The sequence below is a fragment of the Panicum virgatum genome, chromosome 3K, assembly GCF_016808335.1.
Source record: "Panicum virgatum strain AP13 chromosome 3K, P.virgatum_v5, whole genome shotgun sequence".
NCBI classification, from domain to species: Eukaryota; Viridiplantae; Streptophyta; class Magnoliopsida; order Poales; family Poaceae; genus Panicum; species Panicum virgatum.
The window spans coordinates 10,890,214-10,907,026 of NC_053138.1; the positions used below are offsets into that span (position 1 = coordinate 10,890,214).

At 47.0% G+C, this 16,813-nt stretch overlaps 2 protein-coding genes across 2 annotated transcripts; both read right to left on the minus strand.

The window, feature by feature from the left end:
* Positions 1-3,194: 3,194 nt before the first annotated feature.
* Positions 3,195-7,447, minus strand: LOC120697511 (GDSL esterase/lipase At1g09390-like). The gene is made up of 5 exons (XM_039980770.1): positions 6,882-7,447; positions 4,586-4,771; positions 4,317-4,471; positions 3,961-4,225; positions 3,195-3,808 (listed from the first exon to the last, which is right to left on the minus strand). Exons 1-5 carry the CDS (start codon positions 7,327-7,329, stop codon positions 3,561-3,563), a joined length of 1,302 nt encoding a protein of 433 aa, XP_039836704.1. The 5' UTR covers positions 7,330-7,447; the 3' UTR covers positions 3,195-3,560.
* Positions 7,448-9,917: 2,470 nt separating this feature from the next.
* LOC120697512 (GDSL esterase/lipase At1g09390-like) lies at positions 9,918-16,093 on the minus strand. The gene is made up of 5 exons (XM_039980771.1): positions 15,572-16,093; positions 11,402-11,587; positions 11,150-11,304; positions 10,697-10,967; positions 9,918-10,454 (listed from the first exon to the last, which is right to left on the minus strand). Exons 1-5 carry the CDS (start codon positions 15,987-15,989, stop codon positions 10,207-10,209), a joined length of 1,278 nt encoding a protein of 425 aa, XP_039836705.1. The 5' UTR covers positions 15,990-16,093; the 3' UTR covers positions 9,918-10,206.
* Positions 16,094-16,813: the final 720 nt, after the last annotated feature.

Here is a 16,813-nt window from a genome sequence, read left to right on the forward strand (position 1 = left end):
CTCGATCTCTCTCGCACAAACATACGCCCACGCCAAGCAGTGAGTGAGTGAGTGAGCGACACAGGTAATGACTCAGTGATATATATACCAACAGGATTACATGCCGCATGACCGAAAAGCAGGAGGGGGTCCAACGTACAAGGAATGCATTCCTTTCTTGGATACTACTCCAAATAAAACTTTTTACTAACCTGATCTCTCAACAAATCTGCCGGCCGATCAGTCCGCTCTCTGGAGAAGATGGAAGTCTTATCTTAAATCTTAACACTGTAGATGGTCTCTTTTTTTCCCTTGAAATTTAGGCAGGAGCACTGCCGCCGCATTTAAGAAGGAAGCGAGTTCAACAACAGTTAACGTTACACAGAAACTTTAAAACTCCTCCAAACATGGGAACTAGCTTAAGACACCATGGGTGTGCCACAAGCCACCGTCCTCAAGTTAACTTCCTCCTTGATCATCTAGATGTCTTGATGCGGCTGCAAGCATTTTATCAAAAATTCTCCTGTTCCATTCCTTCAGCATGTGCATGCCAGATAGCATGGGCATCAAAAGTGCAGAAGGTTCCCTTGAATTGAGCAAGCATACTTTGAAGACCATCTCCAAACTATCTCATCAGGTCTATTTGGTATTACGAAGTTATTTTTTTGTAATTTTCATGGAGTACAAAGTTACTTTCTTAACACGGGATTGTAAAATTATTTTTAAGATACAAATGACAACTTTTCTTTTTCGAAAATCTGGTGGGATGGAGAGGCCTCTCCATTTAGATTTTTCCTAATTATATATGTGTTGATTTGGCTTTCTAGCTAGGTACATGTCTTCTTTTTTATGGCCTTTCTAGGTACATGTCAACATTGGGGTGCAAGGCTATTTTCAAGGAGTCTGCTGCTGTTGTTTATTTTTATTTTTTTGAAAAGGAGTCTGCTGTTGTTACATAGAGCAAAGAAGTATTTCCCTGAAATTGATTTATGGCTAGAAGCCCTGTAATCTTCAGCCTGATTTTCTTTATTTCCTTCTTCCTTTCCTACCTCCTCCCTAAACACCTTTTTATTATTAATTTTATTAACCAGTAGGGTGGATCCCTCCTGATTCATCAAAAACAAATAGTTCGATTTGATGTGAGTACCCAGAAACCAACTTTGTTAATGCTCTTGGATGATTTGTCCATGAAGCTTTCATACACTCGTCTCCTGCAAGGAAGCATCCTCGGCATCATATTTTAGTAGACTTTTACTGCCTTCTTTTGCCATGCAGATGAAATTTATTACTCTAATGAGAATTGTACATGGTTGAATCTGGTACCCGAGCAGTGGTGAGGAATCTGCCTGGTTCAAGGCCCGCGAGGCAGAAACATGTGCAGAGGGGTCCATGTCCTAGTATCTATACCTATTTCTAAAGCACGGAAGCAATCCTTCATATGTTCTGCCTTTGGTTCGTCTGCCTTTGGTTCGTCTGCCTTTGGTTCGTCCGTCTCGTGGTTCTGACTTTAGTTCGTCCATTCCCGTGGGCACCGATAGGATCCCGCGCGCCATAAGGCAAATCGAGCCGGACTCGAACACCGCCCACATGGATATAAAACGAGTCCACGCTTCCCTGCCTCACCTTAATGAATCACCATCGCTGCCCATAGTAATCGCTGCCATCATCAATCGATGCCCTCTCCTTTAAGAAGTTGACGCTAAGCTCTAATTGAGGTGACAAAGCTTCCCATCCAGCCCCATCTTCTCTCTCGCTCTGCTTCCACACGGCACAGACCAGCGACGAGCTCACCGGCCGCAACCGAAAAACAGTTTGATGCTGTCGGTGAGTGAGGATGCCGTCTTCGTGGAGGGATCAAGGTTTCAGGCTTTTAGCTCTACTCACCAGGGCAGTTGGCTAGAGACTAGAGAGGCGCCTCCTACTCCGGATCATGTCAAATAAAAAATGAGCTAACCAGCCTCCTCTGCGTCATCATCGATTCATTTGCTCATCAATCGCTACTCGCAAGCACCACCGCGGTCTTTGCCGCCATCATGCCGTGTCACTCCATGCCTAGATCCACGTGTGGCCTGCAAAGCTGTGCAAGCTGCCGGGCGCAACGCCATGCCCCTCGTTGCCATGTCGTTCTCCTTTTGCTGCGTGTGCCTCTTCACATCGTCCGCTAGAAAAAAGGAGACCAAAGAGAGAGGAAAGATCCAGATCGATACGAGAGAAATCACGCACGGGAGAAGCCTGTCAGAGTAATAGGAGATATTTTTTCATTGGCATTTTTATAGCCCCAGCCTTTCCCAAAGATATTTTTCACAAAAGGTCCTTTCAGGAGGCAATAAGGATGTGAAATAAAATACAAAATTACAATGCAGTCATTCCGATAGGGTTATACTCTATACACAATGTACCTTTCTGAAAAAAGCTCAAAATAGCATACAAAGATTAAATTTGTGATTAATCCATGCGTATTTTTATATGTGCTTGGTTTAATCTAAAAGTCCTGCCAATAAGATAGCTTCTTATTTGTATTTTTCATCCATCGGTTCACATATTGGGTCCCTATATGGAATTTCCAAATAACTTTGCGACATGAATCTATTCACACTTTTGTGGTGCATCCTTGGGTATCTCATTTCATTATCACATCTAAATTTGAACTAGAACCGACACATATTTCTTGCAGATGGCTTCTTCGAACGGATATGAGAAACACACTCAAATGAATGACCAAAGCACCACCACCAACACAAGTAATATTAATCAATTATCTTCTATAAATGTTTATTCCACCTCATATTGCAACTAAAAATGAATAATACTATTTTTCAGATGACGACAATATTAACAATGATAGTGGGCCCATGATATCCGGTGACCAACCATCACTCACAGATCCTAAAGAACTAAGAGAAAGCGAGAAAGAGATCGGTACGCAAAACTATCTGACCATGAAACAAAAAGTTAATAGTATTATATAGGTATATTATATTATTATCCGTTGCAACGCACGGGCACTATGCTAGTAGTAATAAAATACAGAGAAAGAGCTCGCACGAATCTCGAAGTTGCAGTATCGAACGGTGCAAAAGTTGCCTGCCCGGGCCGGCACCGGCGGAAAACAAATCTCCGATTCGTTGCCATCATGTTTTTTTTTCTCTTCTCGTAATCGAGGGATAATAGGCCTAACTACCTGTACAGAGTACAGTCTGTGCTGAAGATAGTGATGAGAGGCCAAACATGCTCATTGCTTTCTATTTCTTTTCAAATTAAAAGGAAATAACAAGGCACGCCAAATTTCCTTTAGGAGCTATGGGAAATCGTAATAACTATCATAAATGTAGTCTATACACGTACACCAAGGTACAAAATCTTTATACTCTGCACGACTGCACCACAAATCAAGGCACCCGACTTTTGCTTGTAACTGAGCATCTCCATTGCTACTTTGCCTTCTGTGTACAAGGAGTCAATCGAAGTCAAGAAACAGTCCGAAGCATCATCTCCAACCACAACGGCCTTCATCCCCTGTTCTTCCCCATTACCCCATCTACAGTTGATGGATTCAAAGGTCGTGAACTCATTGATCCGCATCAAGAATCTGACGCTTTCTTGGAGCCGCCATGGATCAAGCTTGCCAGCTTCACTCTGGGCTTGGAGTACTCGCCACTCATCGCGAGCTTGGCCGCAAGCCCGCTGCCGAAATCTGTGAAGTGCACGCCGTCCCAGCTGACCACCTTCGCCTCCGGCGGACATAGGTCGCCGCATCCGGGCTTCCCCGGCTTGAAGTTGTACGGAGGCCCGCCGTTGCCGCAGCACACCATGAACGGCCACTCAATCCCTGAAGATCAACCAAGAACATAAGCCAACTCTGACACAATGTCAAGAACTAAAAATGGCCCCACTTTTTTTTTCCTGAATGCCTGAATCGACAAAATTTCTGGTTCTGACGGGCCAAAACTGAAGAGGGTAAGCCATTGCTGCCGTCCATACCGTATTTGGTGTGGTTGGCGACGAAGTCGTACTTGATGGCGAACATGTCGGTGTACACGATGGTGGCGTCCTTGAGGTGGAACCGCAGGTCGTCGCAGAGCTGGCTGAGCTTCTTGTTGTACGCCTTGGCGGCCCCGTTGACGCCGGCGAGGCAGCCGTGCGCGTCGTGCTCGCCCTTCTCCTCTTGCACCACCAATGCCGGCAGGCACCCCAGGGCGCCGGTGCCGTGGATCCAGAACTTCCTTGCGCCATTGTCGTAGAGAATCTGAAATTGTCCCCCAAAAATGCTTCTGTGTCAGTGTAAACTGACTGAATTTTGCCAAACTGAGGTTTTTGAAAGGGATGGTTTGACTTACCGAAATCGCCTTTCTGACCTCGCCGACGATATCGGTGATCTTCTTGTCCCAGTTATCGGATGGTGTGTGCGCCACGCCAACCATGTCATTGTGACCAATGTCCATCATGTACAGAGCGTTCTCAAACCCCTCCTTGCTCACCGGGCCTTTCAGTCCTGAAAGCAGATAATGTTCAGCTATCGCTCAGGTTCAGAATTCAGATTTGTCTTCAATGTTTTAGCGAAAATTGTGAGTACAAATGTGATGGTGTAGAGATGCTGTTGACGAACCTCGTTTGAACATCTCGAGGGATCTGTGCCTGAAGTAGACGAACTGGTCGATCTGGACGTTCAAGGAGTAGGTAGAGACACCGTGACTCGCTGTCGAGCCAGCCATGGCGAAGTTGACGCCGTTGCTGTAGTCTGAACCAATTCCCTTGAGATATGGATTCAGCTCATGGGTGCCCAGGCTCTCACCTGAAAAGATGACCTTAAGCCATGAGTAAAATTAAGAGAAAATTAACACTTGGACTTTCAAATAACATGGTAAGAATAGTTTGCCATGTGTTAATCCTCTACACAGACAAGTGCAGTGCTTTGGAAATTTTGCACGGATGTTCAGACCCTGGATAGCTAGTAATCACTATAGTCATCACTTTCTATACCAGCCATCTGAAAAGACAAATCTATAACTGTTCTTGCTATTTACAAATTTACTATTTGGATTCGACAGCTTAACGCTAAACCTTGGCCCAGACATAACCGTGACAATGATTTGCTGCACTAATTTGAGCCATCTCACAAGGAACAATAGGCATGCAGAGTGGTGCCAGAGCTACATTTCAGAACATGAACAGATAATGCACAATTGCCCCCACCATGTGCATCTCAGATCTCAACCATATATTCAGATGCCATGTTTGTACTTGAGAAGATCATTTGAAGATTAAAGCTTTCAAGACCACGTACTGGAAGTACAGGACTACAGGTGCAGCCTGTCCTGATGAAGCATCCGTGGACCATTATAAAATGGCTTTTGTTCTCCCAGTTTACCCTTACCGAGGTAAATAAAAATTGTGCATTTTTTCAAAATAATTAAAAACTGTTTAAAACGTGAAATGTGACAACCATGAACTATCACATGATTGCATGTACGTGGTTGGATCATGGTAGGGAAACTATTATTTTTAAAGTGAAATAAACAAAATAATCAAGGGGTCCGTGTACTGTTAGTGTGAGTGGGTGACTGATTTATTTTTTTAAGAAATTAAAATCCTTTAAATTTAAAATAACACAGCAATACGAAGAGTTGACCATTTCTTATGACAGCAAGGAAGCAATAAAAACAATTAAAATAATATTTTCTAAATTATCCATCCCGGTGACAATCTGGATAAGCAGAGTTTGACCAGGCAAATACAAATAACATGAATACTACTATTATTAACATGTCACTAAATGATTCTCTGCCCACCCTGAACTCCTAATATTTTGTAAAAGCACTATCGTTCACAGATCAGACAAGAAACCCATGTGATTGTTTAAAAAAAAAAGAAACCCATGTGATTGCTGATTGGTAGGTTTACCGCTTCACCTGTCATTGCCATGCTCGGATCACGGCATTAGTTACAGCGTTCCGGTGTCAACTGTTGATCCAGCAACGAGCTCCTCGGAACAGGTAACCATCATCTCGTGTTGTGATTGGACTGTACTGACATTCTAGTATTCTAGTCCGATCTCCTCTGATGCACATCGAACTATAACCTATGGACATTACATTGAAATGTGTTTCGTACTCGGATGGGTGCCGGAAAACAGGGCATGTTTGGTTGGTTCCTAAATCATGACGTGTCGCGCTAGAATTTGCCAAGACACACTATTTGAGAAGAAGAACGCATCAAACGAACTGGTCCAAAAATCTCTGCCCTTTTCCATTCTTTGCCTATTTCTCCCATCATCACCTTGTCTGCACACAGAAAGAGGCAGGAAAGCTGAGGAACCAGTCTCCCCAGTGCCCATAGACAAGCAAGGGCAATTTTTCACTCTCAGCCCTGCAGCTAACATTATTCAACAGGCCAGCAATGACCAGCTACAAGCCTACAACTAGCAAAGTAGCAGGTCAAGCCAGGAATTGGATGGGGGAAGAACCAAAGACTGAAGAGAAAGGCATTGTCAGGCACATGAGGCTACTGCTCCAACCACCGAATCGTGCCAATTTTTAATCCCTCTTCCACATCGGAACATGGCCTTGACCTCGTGCAACTTGTTAGCGGCCATCCACCAACCATCTTGCGGCTGTAGCTCTCCTTGATCTTGTTTGGCAGCCCAAATTGAAATCGAGCATGTTTGAAACGCCGGAATTTTTCGATAGGAGGAATTTTCGCAGGAACTTTACACGAAACGGCTCTGAACGAGGAATCTACTGTGCAATTGGCGAGCTAGCATTTCCAAATTATAGCAAAGCACGCCAACAAGCTATCCCCTTTTGTGTGCAATTAAGTCCTCGGCTGATTGGCTAATTGCAGAGAGCTAACAGAGCGGCGAAATGACTTATCAATGGAGGAAGTGGTCAATTAATGGAACTCACAGAAGAAGTCGATGATGACGCGGCCGTCGGAGAGCCGCCCGGTGGGGCGGCGGAAGTAGGTGCGGCCCTCCGGCGGCATGATCCGGATGCCTCCGGCCGCCGCCACGCCGCCGGTGTCCGAGTTCGAGTCGCCGAAGTTGAACAGCACCACCGGCGGCTGCTGCGCCTGCTCCTTCTCCTTCCGGGGCACCTGCGGTGCTCGCGCAGCCAGGCCCGCGCCTCCCGCTCTGGCGGCGCTGCTGTTGCTGCTGCTCCCGGCGGAGGCGGTCGCCACGGAGCCGAGGTTCGGGCGGACGGCCACCATGGCCGCCGGCGACATGAAGGCCAGCGACAGCACCATCACGGCCACCACGACCGCCGCCAGCACGCAGAAGTACTGCAGCGGCAGGCTGATCACCTTCCCGCCGCCGTTCCCGCCGTTACCTCCGCCGTTGGTAGCGCCTGCCATGGCGGTCGTCTCGCTTCCCCGGCCCTACGAGCTCTCGCCTCCTCGACGGATATTTGTCTCTCTCAACTCTCAAGATTCAACGACGGTGGAAAAGTATACGCGTTCACATATATACAGTTTGCAAGATTCCAAATTTCATCTTGTTCTTTTTTATTGTTATTTTGAACTGCAGAGATGTCATGTTTAAGGGGCATAGTTGTAATTTTTTAGGGGGTTGGTGTGTGCAGGTAGTGATTAGTGAGTGGACATGGATCTTGCTAGCTCATTTGCTCATGGCATGGAGGTGGTTGATGAGATGTATTTTCAAAGAATATGTGAAGTTATGGTTGACTCAAAACAAAGTAAACAATGTAAAGCCTATTTGAGAATGGAGTTTATAGGAATTTCACGTGAAGAAGTTTAATTCACATGAAAAACTGAAAATTTCGAATGAGGTTTTGTAAAGCCCAGCAATAGAGAAAGCATATGGTAGAACTCGATAAAACACAAGGAGAAATTCATCTATTTTGAAGTTCTTGAAATTTGGTTGTGGCCCTTAGCTATATGACAATTGACACCTATACTACACTATTTTAGGCATAGATCTTTTGGGTTATGGAAATTATTTGATAGTTGTTGAGGTCGTGTGTTAGCTGTAAACAAAATTTTTAGATGAGGCCGAGGGGATGTTGACGAAGCCGGAGTGATGGTGGCTAAATGGCTTGGATCTAGACTTGTTCAAAGGAGGAGACAGGGTGGCCATGTCATATGGTTTCAATTTTCTCCTTACCCAGTCACACATACATGGGCAGACTCGTACGGACTTCATTTTTTTTATTTTAATGTAGTGACATATGAACTTGCATGTTCTTTGTTAGATAATATCTGGTAGATTAGGATATGTAATTCCGGACTGTCATATGTATTGGGGAGGTGCCTTGCCCCCCAAGTCTCTGTATTCTATATATACTGCCCAAGGGGCTCAATGCAATAAATCGATCGCATTATACGCATCCTACCTTTCCTACATTCTCATTTTCTGTATGGTCCAATTCTTCAGTGACGGTTTTGGCCATCTGTTTGTTGTTTCCACCAGGTACAGCATGTACTGTTGCGAACGAGCCGTAGCTCGAGCGGCGCCCGCCTGCGTTCGATTCCCATCGGGAGCAACGCGGGTGTCACACTGGGACCGGGCATGTGGTGTGCGTGAGTGGGTGGGTGGGTGGGTGTGCGTGAGTTTGTTCGGTAGGCGCGTTTCGAGACTACTCGGGCAGTCTAGTCTGCGTTAAATTCGGTTAGCGTGGGCGCCCAACCTCTTACATGACTCCCCAGTGCTCCTGGGTGCTTTAAAAAAACAGCATATACTGTTCCCTTCTCTGCTGTAGCAGAAAATGCATATAAAATTTTTATTTTAGATAAATGAGGAAAATCAAAAGTAAAGAAACGACAGACAGAAATTTCCACTGTCGGTCCATTGTGTGAAGTTGCAGTACACCAACCAAATTGAAGTGTATGGCATCATTGTATGCGACAGCTACAGGCATGATAGTGACTGATGTAATACGAGACCAGCTGTTAACCTTGAACAGGTTTCCAAGCTTCAGAGCTCGTGTCATACTGTCATCTGACCACGTCCTGCTCTGTGAATACCAGGTTGTTGTATTCAGAATTTCAGCATGGTAGCAAGCCTAACTTACCTTTCTTGTCCAAACCGTAGCAATGTTTCCCACCACACGTAACAATTGGCGCTTCAGGGTGGAAACCTCTGCAGCGCCACTTTTATATTTAACATGTTCAGAAAGAAGTCATGCCAAGAAAAAAAGTTTGATGGTTATGTGTTCCGTACCTTGGAAAGGTTGCAATTTGTTCACTACCTAGTAGGCTAGTACCCACTTGGCTTTATTCTGATCATGGAGGCGGAACCAGAGAGTTCTTCACTGCAAACGTGGAAAGACATGGCCAGGCCAGGTTCAAACTCCCAAAACGGCATACATGGGATCACGCTTGGATGCATCTTCATTCAAGTTTGGTCATTGCACCAATTAATTGCAAGTCTCCATTATGGTTGTTCACTATGCCTAATACTCCACTACCTTAATGCTTTGAATGTACAGTACTAAGTACATCTTCAGTGCACTTTCTTTTATCTGTCCTTTTTTTTTTGCCTTTCCCTTTTGGGAGTCACACTTATGAGAATGAGAGTTGCAAAGGAAAAGCATGAAAACAGAAAACTAGAAAGCTGAAATTTGAAGGAACTTAGGAGAAATATTGAGTTGTGTGCTAAGTTCACCAAGAGTAATGCCAGACTGCATATAGACATCACATTTGGATGCGTCTTCCTTAGGTTTTGGTCACTACACCAACTAATTGTATGTATCGATTGGTGTCCTTGAGCATTTCTAGTGATTTGAATATATATTTGCTTCACTTTTTTTTCTTTTTGTCCTTTTGTTTTCCCCTTTTGGATGTGTCATGCTGACGACAGATTGGCAGTTCCAAAGGAGAAGCATGAAAGTGTCGTATATTCTATTTGTGTGACGTTGATAAAATGATACATGTGTCAACATGTCAGAATTCAGATATCAATATCCCTATTTATCCAGCAAATTCACAAAAACATGTTAAATATTCATCTCTATTTATTGATCCAAAATTCAGAAAAAAGAAATCATACATGGTACAGAGACACCAGCATGACCATGTATTGACCCCTAGGCTATACATTCGACCCAATTATACAAAAAAGGAGAAGAAAAAGAAAAGAAAATCTTTGTCGACGATGGCTCTAATGTTACCTCAAAATAATTAAATTTGGGGTGGTTAGTTTTGTTAGTGGTTCCATCTTCATCGTCCTTGTGAGAAACCAAAGGAAGGGCCAATTAGAATGCCATATCGCCATTAATCGTCAGATTTTGAAGTGCTGACGAGGCTGGCCAGCTTGACCCTGGGAATGGAGTACTCGCCACTGAGCACCTTGGAAGCCACAATGCCGTTTGCAGCATCAGTGAAGTGAACACCATCCCAGCTTATGAACTTTTCACCAAGCTTGCACAGGTATTCGTCCGAAGTCATGCAGCTCTTCTTGGGGTCGTAGTTGTAAGGGGGGCCTCCATGGCCGCAACATGTCATCAACGGCTTCTCAATCCCTGGAAAACAACGTGAAGAACTGTGTTAAAATGCATGGATGAGAATGGCATGCAAATTTGATCTGAGAGCTAAAACCAACAATATTATCTGATTTCACTAGTAGTTTTCAGTATGACTCAGGTTCTAAAAAAAAAGTTTTCAGCATGACAGAGTTCCTGTGTTTGGCTGATAGTTCCTGTGTTAAAGAATGACTTACTGTTAAGTACTGACAAATGGAACGAATAGTGAAAGATTAACTTACCGTATTTCTTGTGATTGGCAACAAGATCATACTTGATAGCAAACATATCGACAAAGACAATTGCCGACTTTTTCAGGGTCAAGCGCAGCTCATCCAAGGCTTCACTCAGCAAAGAATTGAATTTCTTGCAAACATTGTTTATGCTTGCGATGCATCCATGCTCATCGAGACCACTGTCATCGTCCCTCGGCATAGCAAGCTTCTGAGGCATGCAACCAAGCGCGCCCGTCCCGTGTATCCAGAACTTCCTGGCCCCATTCTTATGCAACCTCTGCAGTTTCACAAGGACTTGATGATCATTTTACGAATAAATAGTGCCTGAGAAGATTCTTAATCGGAAATAGTGGGAGTTCAGAGAAATGCTATCCTGCTTACTGACAATGTTCTCTTTATTTTTTAGATCATCGGATGCAAAAGTAATGTATGTATATATGATTTCTGAGTAACCGTTACCTTGATGGCTTTCTTGATTTCAGTAATTACAGGGGGAAGACTGGCAAGCATTTCATCATAGGGCATGTGGAGAACGCCATTGATATCGTTGTGCCCGATGTCCATGGTGTATAAAGCAGTTTGGAACCCCATCTCATCAACTGGGGCACTCTCACCTGGGTGAAGATGGACAGGTTTCCATTCACTGGTAAATAAGCTGTATGATTCACAAAAGAGAAAAAAAAAACTTGTAACCAGAAGCAATGAGCAAACCTCTCTCTATGGCATCAAGGCATCTCTCCTTGAAGAAGATGAACTGGTCCACCTGCACATCCAGCGAGAATGTGGTGACTCCTGGCATGGCTGTGGACCCTGCGATGGCGAAGTTCACGCCGTTGGTGAAGTTGGAGTCCAGCGGCTTCATGAACGGGCTCAGATGGTGCGTGCCCAGGCTCTCACCTGGATTGAAACGTCAGAGCAAAAAACTCAATCAGAAAAAATTTCCAGTCATCCAGAAAGCCAAGTTCTGCAATGCTTCAGCAGCATCACTAAAAAAGACCAAAAAGCGAGACGGCACATGCATGGGGCGTTTTTTTTAAGACAAAGGAACAACAATATCCCCCCCTTGCACATGGCAGCACAATCGTGTTCTTGCATCAGATCCCAAAGGCGCTTTGCACAAAGACTCGTGCTTAAATACGAAGCTGTCGACCTTTTGTCACAGAAACAAAAGAAGTGGCCATGGGGAAACAAGATCCCAATGCAGTGCTGCTGCCGGTGTTGGCTAATGTGGTGAGCTGCAATAAGGTGCATTTCGCTGGGAGAGGACTCTTTGGCTGAAGAGTAGAGTCCACTGCAAGTACTACTACATTGTACTGGTTGGTGGTTGCTTATGGTTACAAGCGCGCGAGATCCTTGGGTTCCCACTAATAAAATGCCAATGGGCAAGCTGACTAACCCAAGCTTTGGAACCCAAATGGATGCCCCCAGGCGGGTTGCATTGAACAGAAGCCAAAGGATATCGATACTACAGGATTGAATGAGCCAGCCGCCCGTCCGGACCCGAGAAAACCGGGATGGCGCATGACCTACCGTCGAGGAGGACTCGAGGTGGCCAGTGGGCCCCAATAATGTTGACTGAACATTCAACTGCTTGTTTAACTGTTTGGTTGTGGTGACATCTACCAGCAGAAGGAGGTTTGGCTGTGGTGAGGTGACATCTACCAGCAGGAGGTTTGGCCGTGTCCGGTATCCCTTCTCTGGTTGTCGTGGCTAATAAGTTGAAGTGGAAAGTGCCATTGTGCCTGATCTGGGGCCCGGGCCCAGCCAGCAGCACGAAGGCAGACAGCCTGGAGTACGCGCGCGGAGGCTTAGGATACTCGCAAATTGGCCACGTGCGGGACGTGGCCAAGGAGAGAGGACGCGTAGAGGAAGGGAAACCATCAGCAGCAACGGCCACGCCAACCAGCGAGTCTTGCTGGTTTGTTCTTGCTGATGACGAGACAGACGAACAAGCCGCGGCGGAACGGACGGACGGGGCGCCGAGCCGAGCCGGGCCAGACGCCCAGACCAAACAAAGCCGGCAGAGGAGAGACGGGCGCCAGGGGCGGGCCTACATTGTATCAAAGGTATTCAAGTGAATACCCATTATTTTTTGGCAAAACCTTTTATATATATAGAGTGTAGCATATGTATATGAATTAAAACTATGAATACTGGACAATATAACTGGCTTCCAAACTTCTAGTTTCTGTTTGGTGCTGAAAATCGTAGCACCCCACGTCCCACTAGGGGCGGGCCTGCATTGTATCAAAGGTATTCAAGTGAATACCCATTATTTTTTGGCAAAACCTTTTATATATATAGAGTGTAGCATATGTATATGAATTAAAACTATGAATACTGGACAATATAACTGGCTTCCAAACTTCTAGTTTCTGTTTGGTGCTGAAAATCGTAGCACCCCACGTCCCACCCCTCCCCACCCAACGGCCCACTGGCCCATTAGCGATCAGGCAGCCAGTCAGCCAGTTTGACCGACAAGCCAAGCGCCTGTGTGTCCTCTCGGTCCCTCGATTCCCCAATGCCCAGCTGCAAGAGCGGAACTCTAGCTCCTCAAGTTGGCGATCTTGGCAGCAAGGGCGCAATCGATGAGGGCCGGACGAATAGACATGCAGGGACTTGTCGGCCGCGAGGATGGACATCGGTAGGGGCTCTATGGCTGGGTAAATGATCAGCGCCATGGGCGTGGTAGCTGGGCGGGAGACGAGATACGAGTAGTGGCTAGGCCAGCTCCGCATCCAGGCAGGAGCGCAGGACTCTGTTGGCGCCTACCAGCGTCACCACCGGGAAGCAGCGATGACACCCGCAGACGCCAATTGGGATTGCAGGTATTTCATGAACCACGAATAAATCTGCAAGCGCACGGAATACCATTGTAGCATTTTACCTAGGAGTATACCGGAGTGTCATTTATATTTCCGCAGGGAAGGCGGTGAATAAAAAGATATAGACTAGTTGATAAACTTTATCTAGATTGGATATTCAAATGCATAAACAGGGGTAAGATAAATAACATGGTAGGAGGTAGTGTGACACACACAAGTACTCTCAAGATAAATAAAAGAAAAGAAGATGGTATAGGCCGGGAGCAAGACAGAAGTTAGAGCTCGAGTCAACTGTGCTAGGCTAGCTATATCTATGCCATCTTATGGTTAGATCGTCAGCGATTAAACTACACAACAGAGAGACTGCTATCGAAGTAACGAGAGAAGCATGTATACCCTGGCGGCTTTATGCACCTCCTACCCCCCATATTGAACGTCGAGGATTACTAGGGCTCAAACAGGGCTGTCACCACCTGCCGGCTACCTCTACAAACCGTGGACATAGTAGACAACCCGCAACACTTAGCTAATCTAGACACCATGTCTACACTAGTAAGCGATACTCTGCTAGCATCCCACGTGGAGCCCCCACCCTCCAGATGGACAGACATCACACTAGAGCAAACATACAAATACTGGAGTAGTTGATAGAGTTCTAAGGTTGATATGTTAACCATCGCAAGCACAGGGTGATCATGCAATGCAAGCATCGAATGATAACGCAACCAGATCAAGAAGCATATATCCGATAACTCAGAACATACTTCGAGTAGATATCGATAACTATAGTCAAATTCTATTACAAATTGTGCCCATGTCTTGGGGCTGCCGCTTTGCGCAGTGTGGTAGGGCCTCCACTGCTCCGCCGCTCCAACAATTGTGCCCATGTCTTGGGCAAGCAAGTAAAAGCAGGTCTGAGTGAAATTAATCCTGAGCACAAGGTGAACTGACTGTGATAAATTTGATCTTTATTTTGAAACTTAACATTGTAATTTATAAATTTGGAGCTGTTAAAAAATTACACTTTTTGAAATTTTGAATACCCAGCTCTCAAATCCTGGGCCCGCCCCTGACGGGCGCGCTGCCCGCGTCGTGTGATCCAGCGCGTGCTCCATCCCGTACGTTCCCCACCAGCACCAGCAGCAGCCTCCGCAAACACAACCACCCCGACCCCCTTGCTTTGCTTAGCACCAACGCCAAACAACTTTTTTTCTTTCTCGCCGCCCCAGGCCGCCGGGTGGCGATGCTTGCGAGACGGAGATGGCCGTCGGATCCTCGGCTCGGCTGGTTCCTCTCCGCGCCCAGACAGACCGCTGGACTTGCCTGTTGCATTGCTGCTTCCTGCCTGCTGCCATGGCCGGCGGCGGCGGCGGGCCTCGCCTGCCACGCTGCCAGCACAAGCCAGCAGTTGCACGGAATCGACGGGGTGGATGTTCGGTTTGCCTTGGCTGCCGGCGTGCGCCTTGTTTATTAACCTCGAGAACGCCTTCCGCCCCTGCTTCTCCCCGAGTCAAAGTGTTGTGTTCCGGGCCGCGCCACCTTTGTAATAGCTTGTACTGCCCCTAATCTATCCGCATGACCCCACATGTCATACACACGTCATCTCCCCCACCAAATCCACGTAGTAGACTAAAAAAAAATTCCGAAGACCAAGTAAGCGTATCCGCACGCGTACGTGGCACAGGATTACATTATCCGCCAGAAAATTCTGCAAGGTCACACTTGGCCCCGAGTGCGAGGGGTTGTATTTGTGCTAGATCTAAACGAACTGGAGCCACTCAATTGGCCCCGAGTTTGCGGCTTAAACTAACTCATTTCGCGCCTGAGAAGCAGAGTCCGTTTAGCAGCGGCGCGCCCCGCGCACGGACGCCGCTGTTCGGCCGGGCAGTTAACCTGCTACTAATCCTCCTTGACCGGCAGTAATTCATCCTTGACCGGCAGTAAACAGAGGAATGTTCCCGTCCGTGCGCGCGCATCGGCCGGGAGCACAGGAGAGCGGGGGAATTGGCCATTGGGAGGAGGAGGGAGATGGGGGATTGGAGCAGGGGGCACTCACAGATGAAGTCGAGGATGACGCGGCCGTCGGAGAGCCGCCCCGTGGGGTGGTGGAAGTAGGCCCGCCCCTCCGGCGGCGCGATGCGGATCCCCATCACCGCCGCCACGCCGCCCGTGTCGCTGTTGGAGTCGCCGAAGTTGAACAGCACCACGCCGTCCCCCTTCCTCTTCCTCTTCCTCTTCTCACTCTCCCCCTCCGCATCCTCCGCCTCCGCCTCGGCGCCGGGGGCCGCCGCCGCGGCGGAGGCGCCCGGCCGGACCACGCTGCTGGCCACGGCGGCGGGGCCCGGCATGTAGCGCAGCGTGGCCAGCACCACGGCTGCCGCCACCGCGCCCATCACGATGTAGTACTGCAGCCGCAGCGGGCCCATCCGCTTCAGCGCCCCGCCGCCGCCGCCGCCGTTCATCGCGCTCGCCATGGCCGAGCTCGCTCGCCCGCCTGCGCCTGCGCCCCCGCTGCCCAGCCAGCCACTGGATACCGCGTGCGTTTCCCCTCTGGAATTAATGACGGGTGCGAGCGTGTCAGCGCGCGTGCTCCGAGCTAAACATGTGTGTTTATATAGACACCGCACTGTGCAGCAGCACTCCAGAGGGAGGCTAGGCTATCTCCGGAGCAGAGCAGCACGAGGATTTTCGCTTGTGTCGGCTGGTATCCGCCTGTTTTTATTTCCTAGGGATACGGATTTTTTTTTTAAAAAAAAAGATGATAGGGATTTTTATAGTCCAAAAAAAAATGCAGGTAACGCGAGGCTTAAGCGTGTAAACTTCAGTAAATTTTGCGTTCCCGTGTTCTGAGAATCCTGCGTTCCAAAGACACCCTAGTGTCGGAATTGCAAAATGCTCCGTTTACTTGCGACATAGAAAAAACAACTCCAGCTCATTGAAGAATAACATCTGTAATATCGAATATGTCGTTTGAAAACAATCGAAAATTTCATTCAAATGAAATATATACACGAGGCGTGAATAAGAAATTAAAACTTAAAAGGCGCATTGCATCAAACATGTGGGGGTGGGGAGTCGGTGGCGTCTGCTCTGTTTATTATAGGCACCCTCCTTTTCGTTTATCTAGTCACTAATCCATTGCTTTCTGGAAAGAAAGAAAAAAAAAAGGTGATGGGATGTGAACGGGGATGCCATAAGCGCTCGGCTGATCAAGTGATCATGGGGTATCGATGGATTGATTTCGGTGCTCGAGAGCACGAGGATCGGTTAGTAATGGCGCTAGACTCGCGCCAAAAAG

What these genes read in the sequence shown, in the direction of transcription:
- LOC120697511 (XM_039980770.1), bottom strand. Translation starts at nt 7,329, where the DNA reads ATGGCAGGCGCTACCAACGGCGGAGGTAACGGCGGGAACGGCGGCGGG. An exon ending in CCTCGAGATGTTCAAACGAG is followed by an intron (nt 4,472 to 4,585) that starts GTTCGTCAACAG and finishes ATCTGCTTTCAG; the next exon opens with GACTGAAAGGCCCGGTGAGC. An exon ending in CGCCAACCACACCAAATACG is followed by an intron (nt 3,809 to 3,960) that starts GTATGGACGGCA and finishes GTTGATCTTCAG; the next exon opens with GGATTGAGTGGCCGTTCATG.
- LOC120697512 (XM_039980771.1), bottom strand. Translation starts at nt 15,989, where the DNA reads ATGGCGAGCGCGATGAACGGCGGCGGCGGCGGCGGGGCGCTGAAGCGG. An exon ending in CCTTGATGCCATAGAGAGAG is followed by an intron (nt 11,305 to 11,401) that starts GTTTGCTCATTG and finishes ATCTTCACCCAG; the next exon opens with GTGAGAGTGCCCCAGTTGAT. An exon ending in AAATCAAGAAAGCCATCAAG is followed by an intron (nt 10,968 to 11,149) that starts GTAACGGTTACT and finishes GTGAAACTGCAG; the next exon opens with AGGTTGCATAAGAATGGGGC.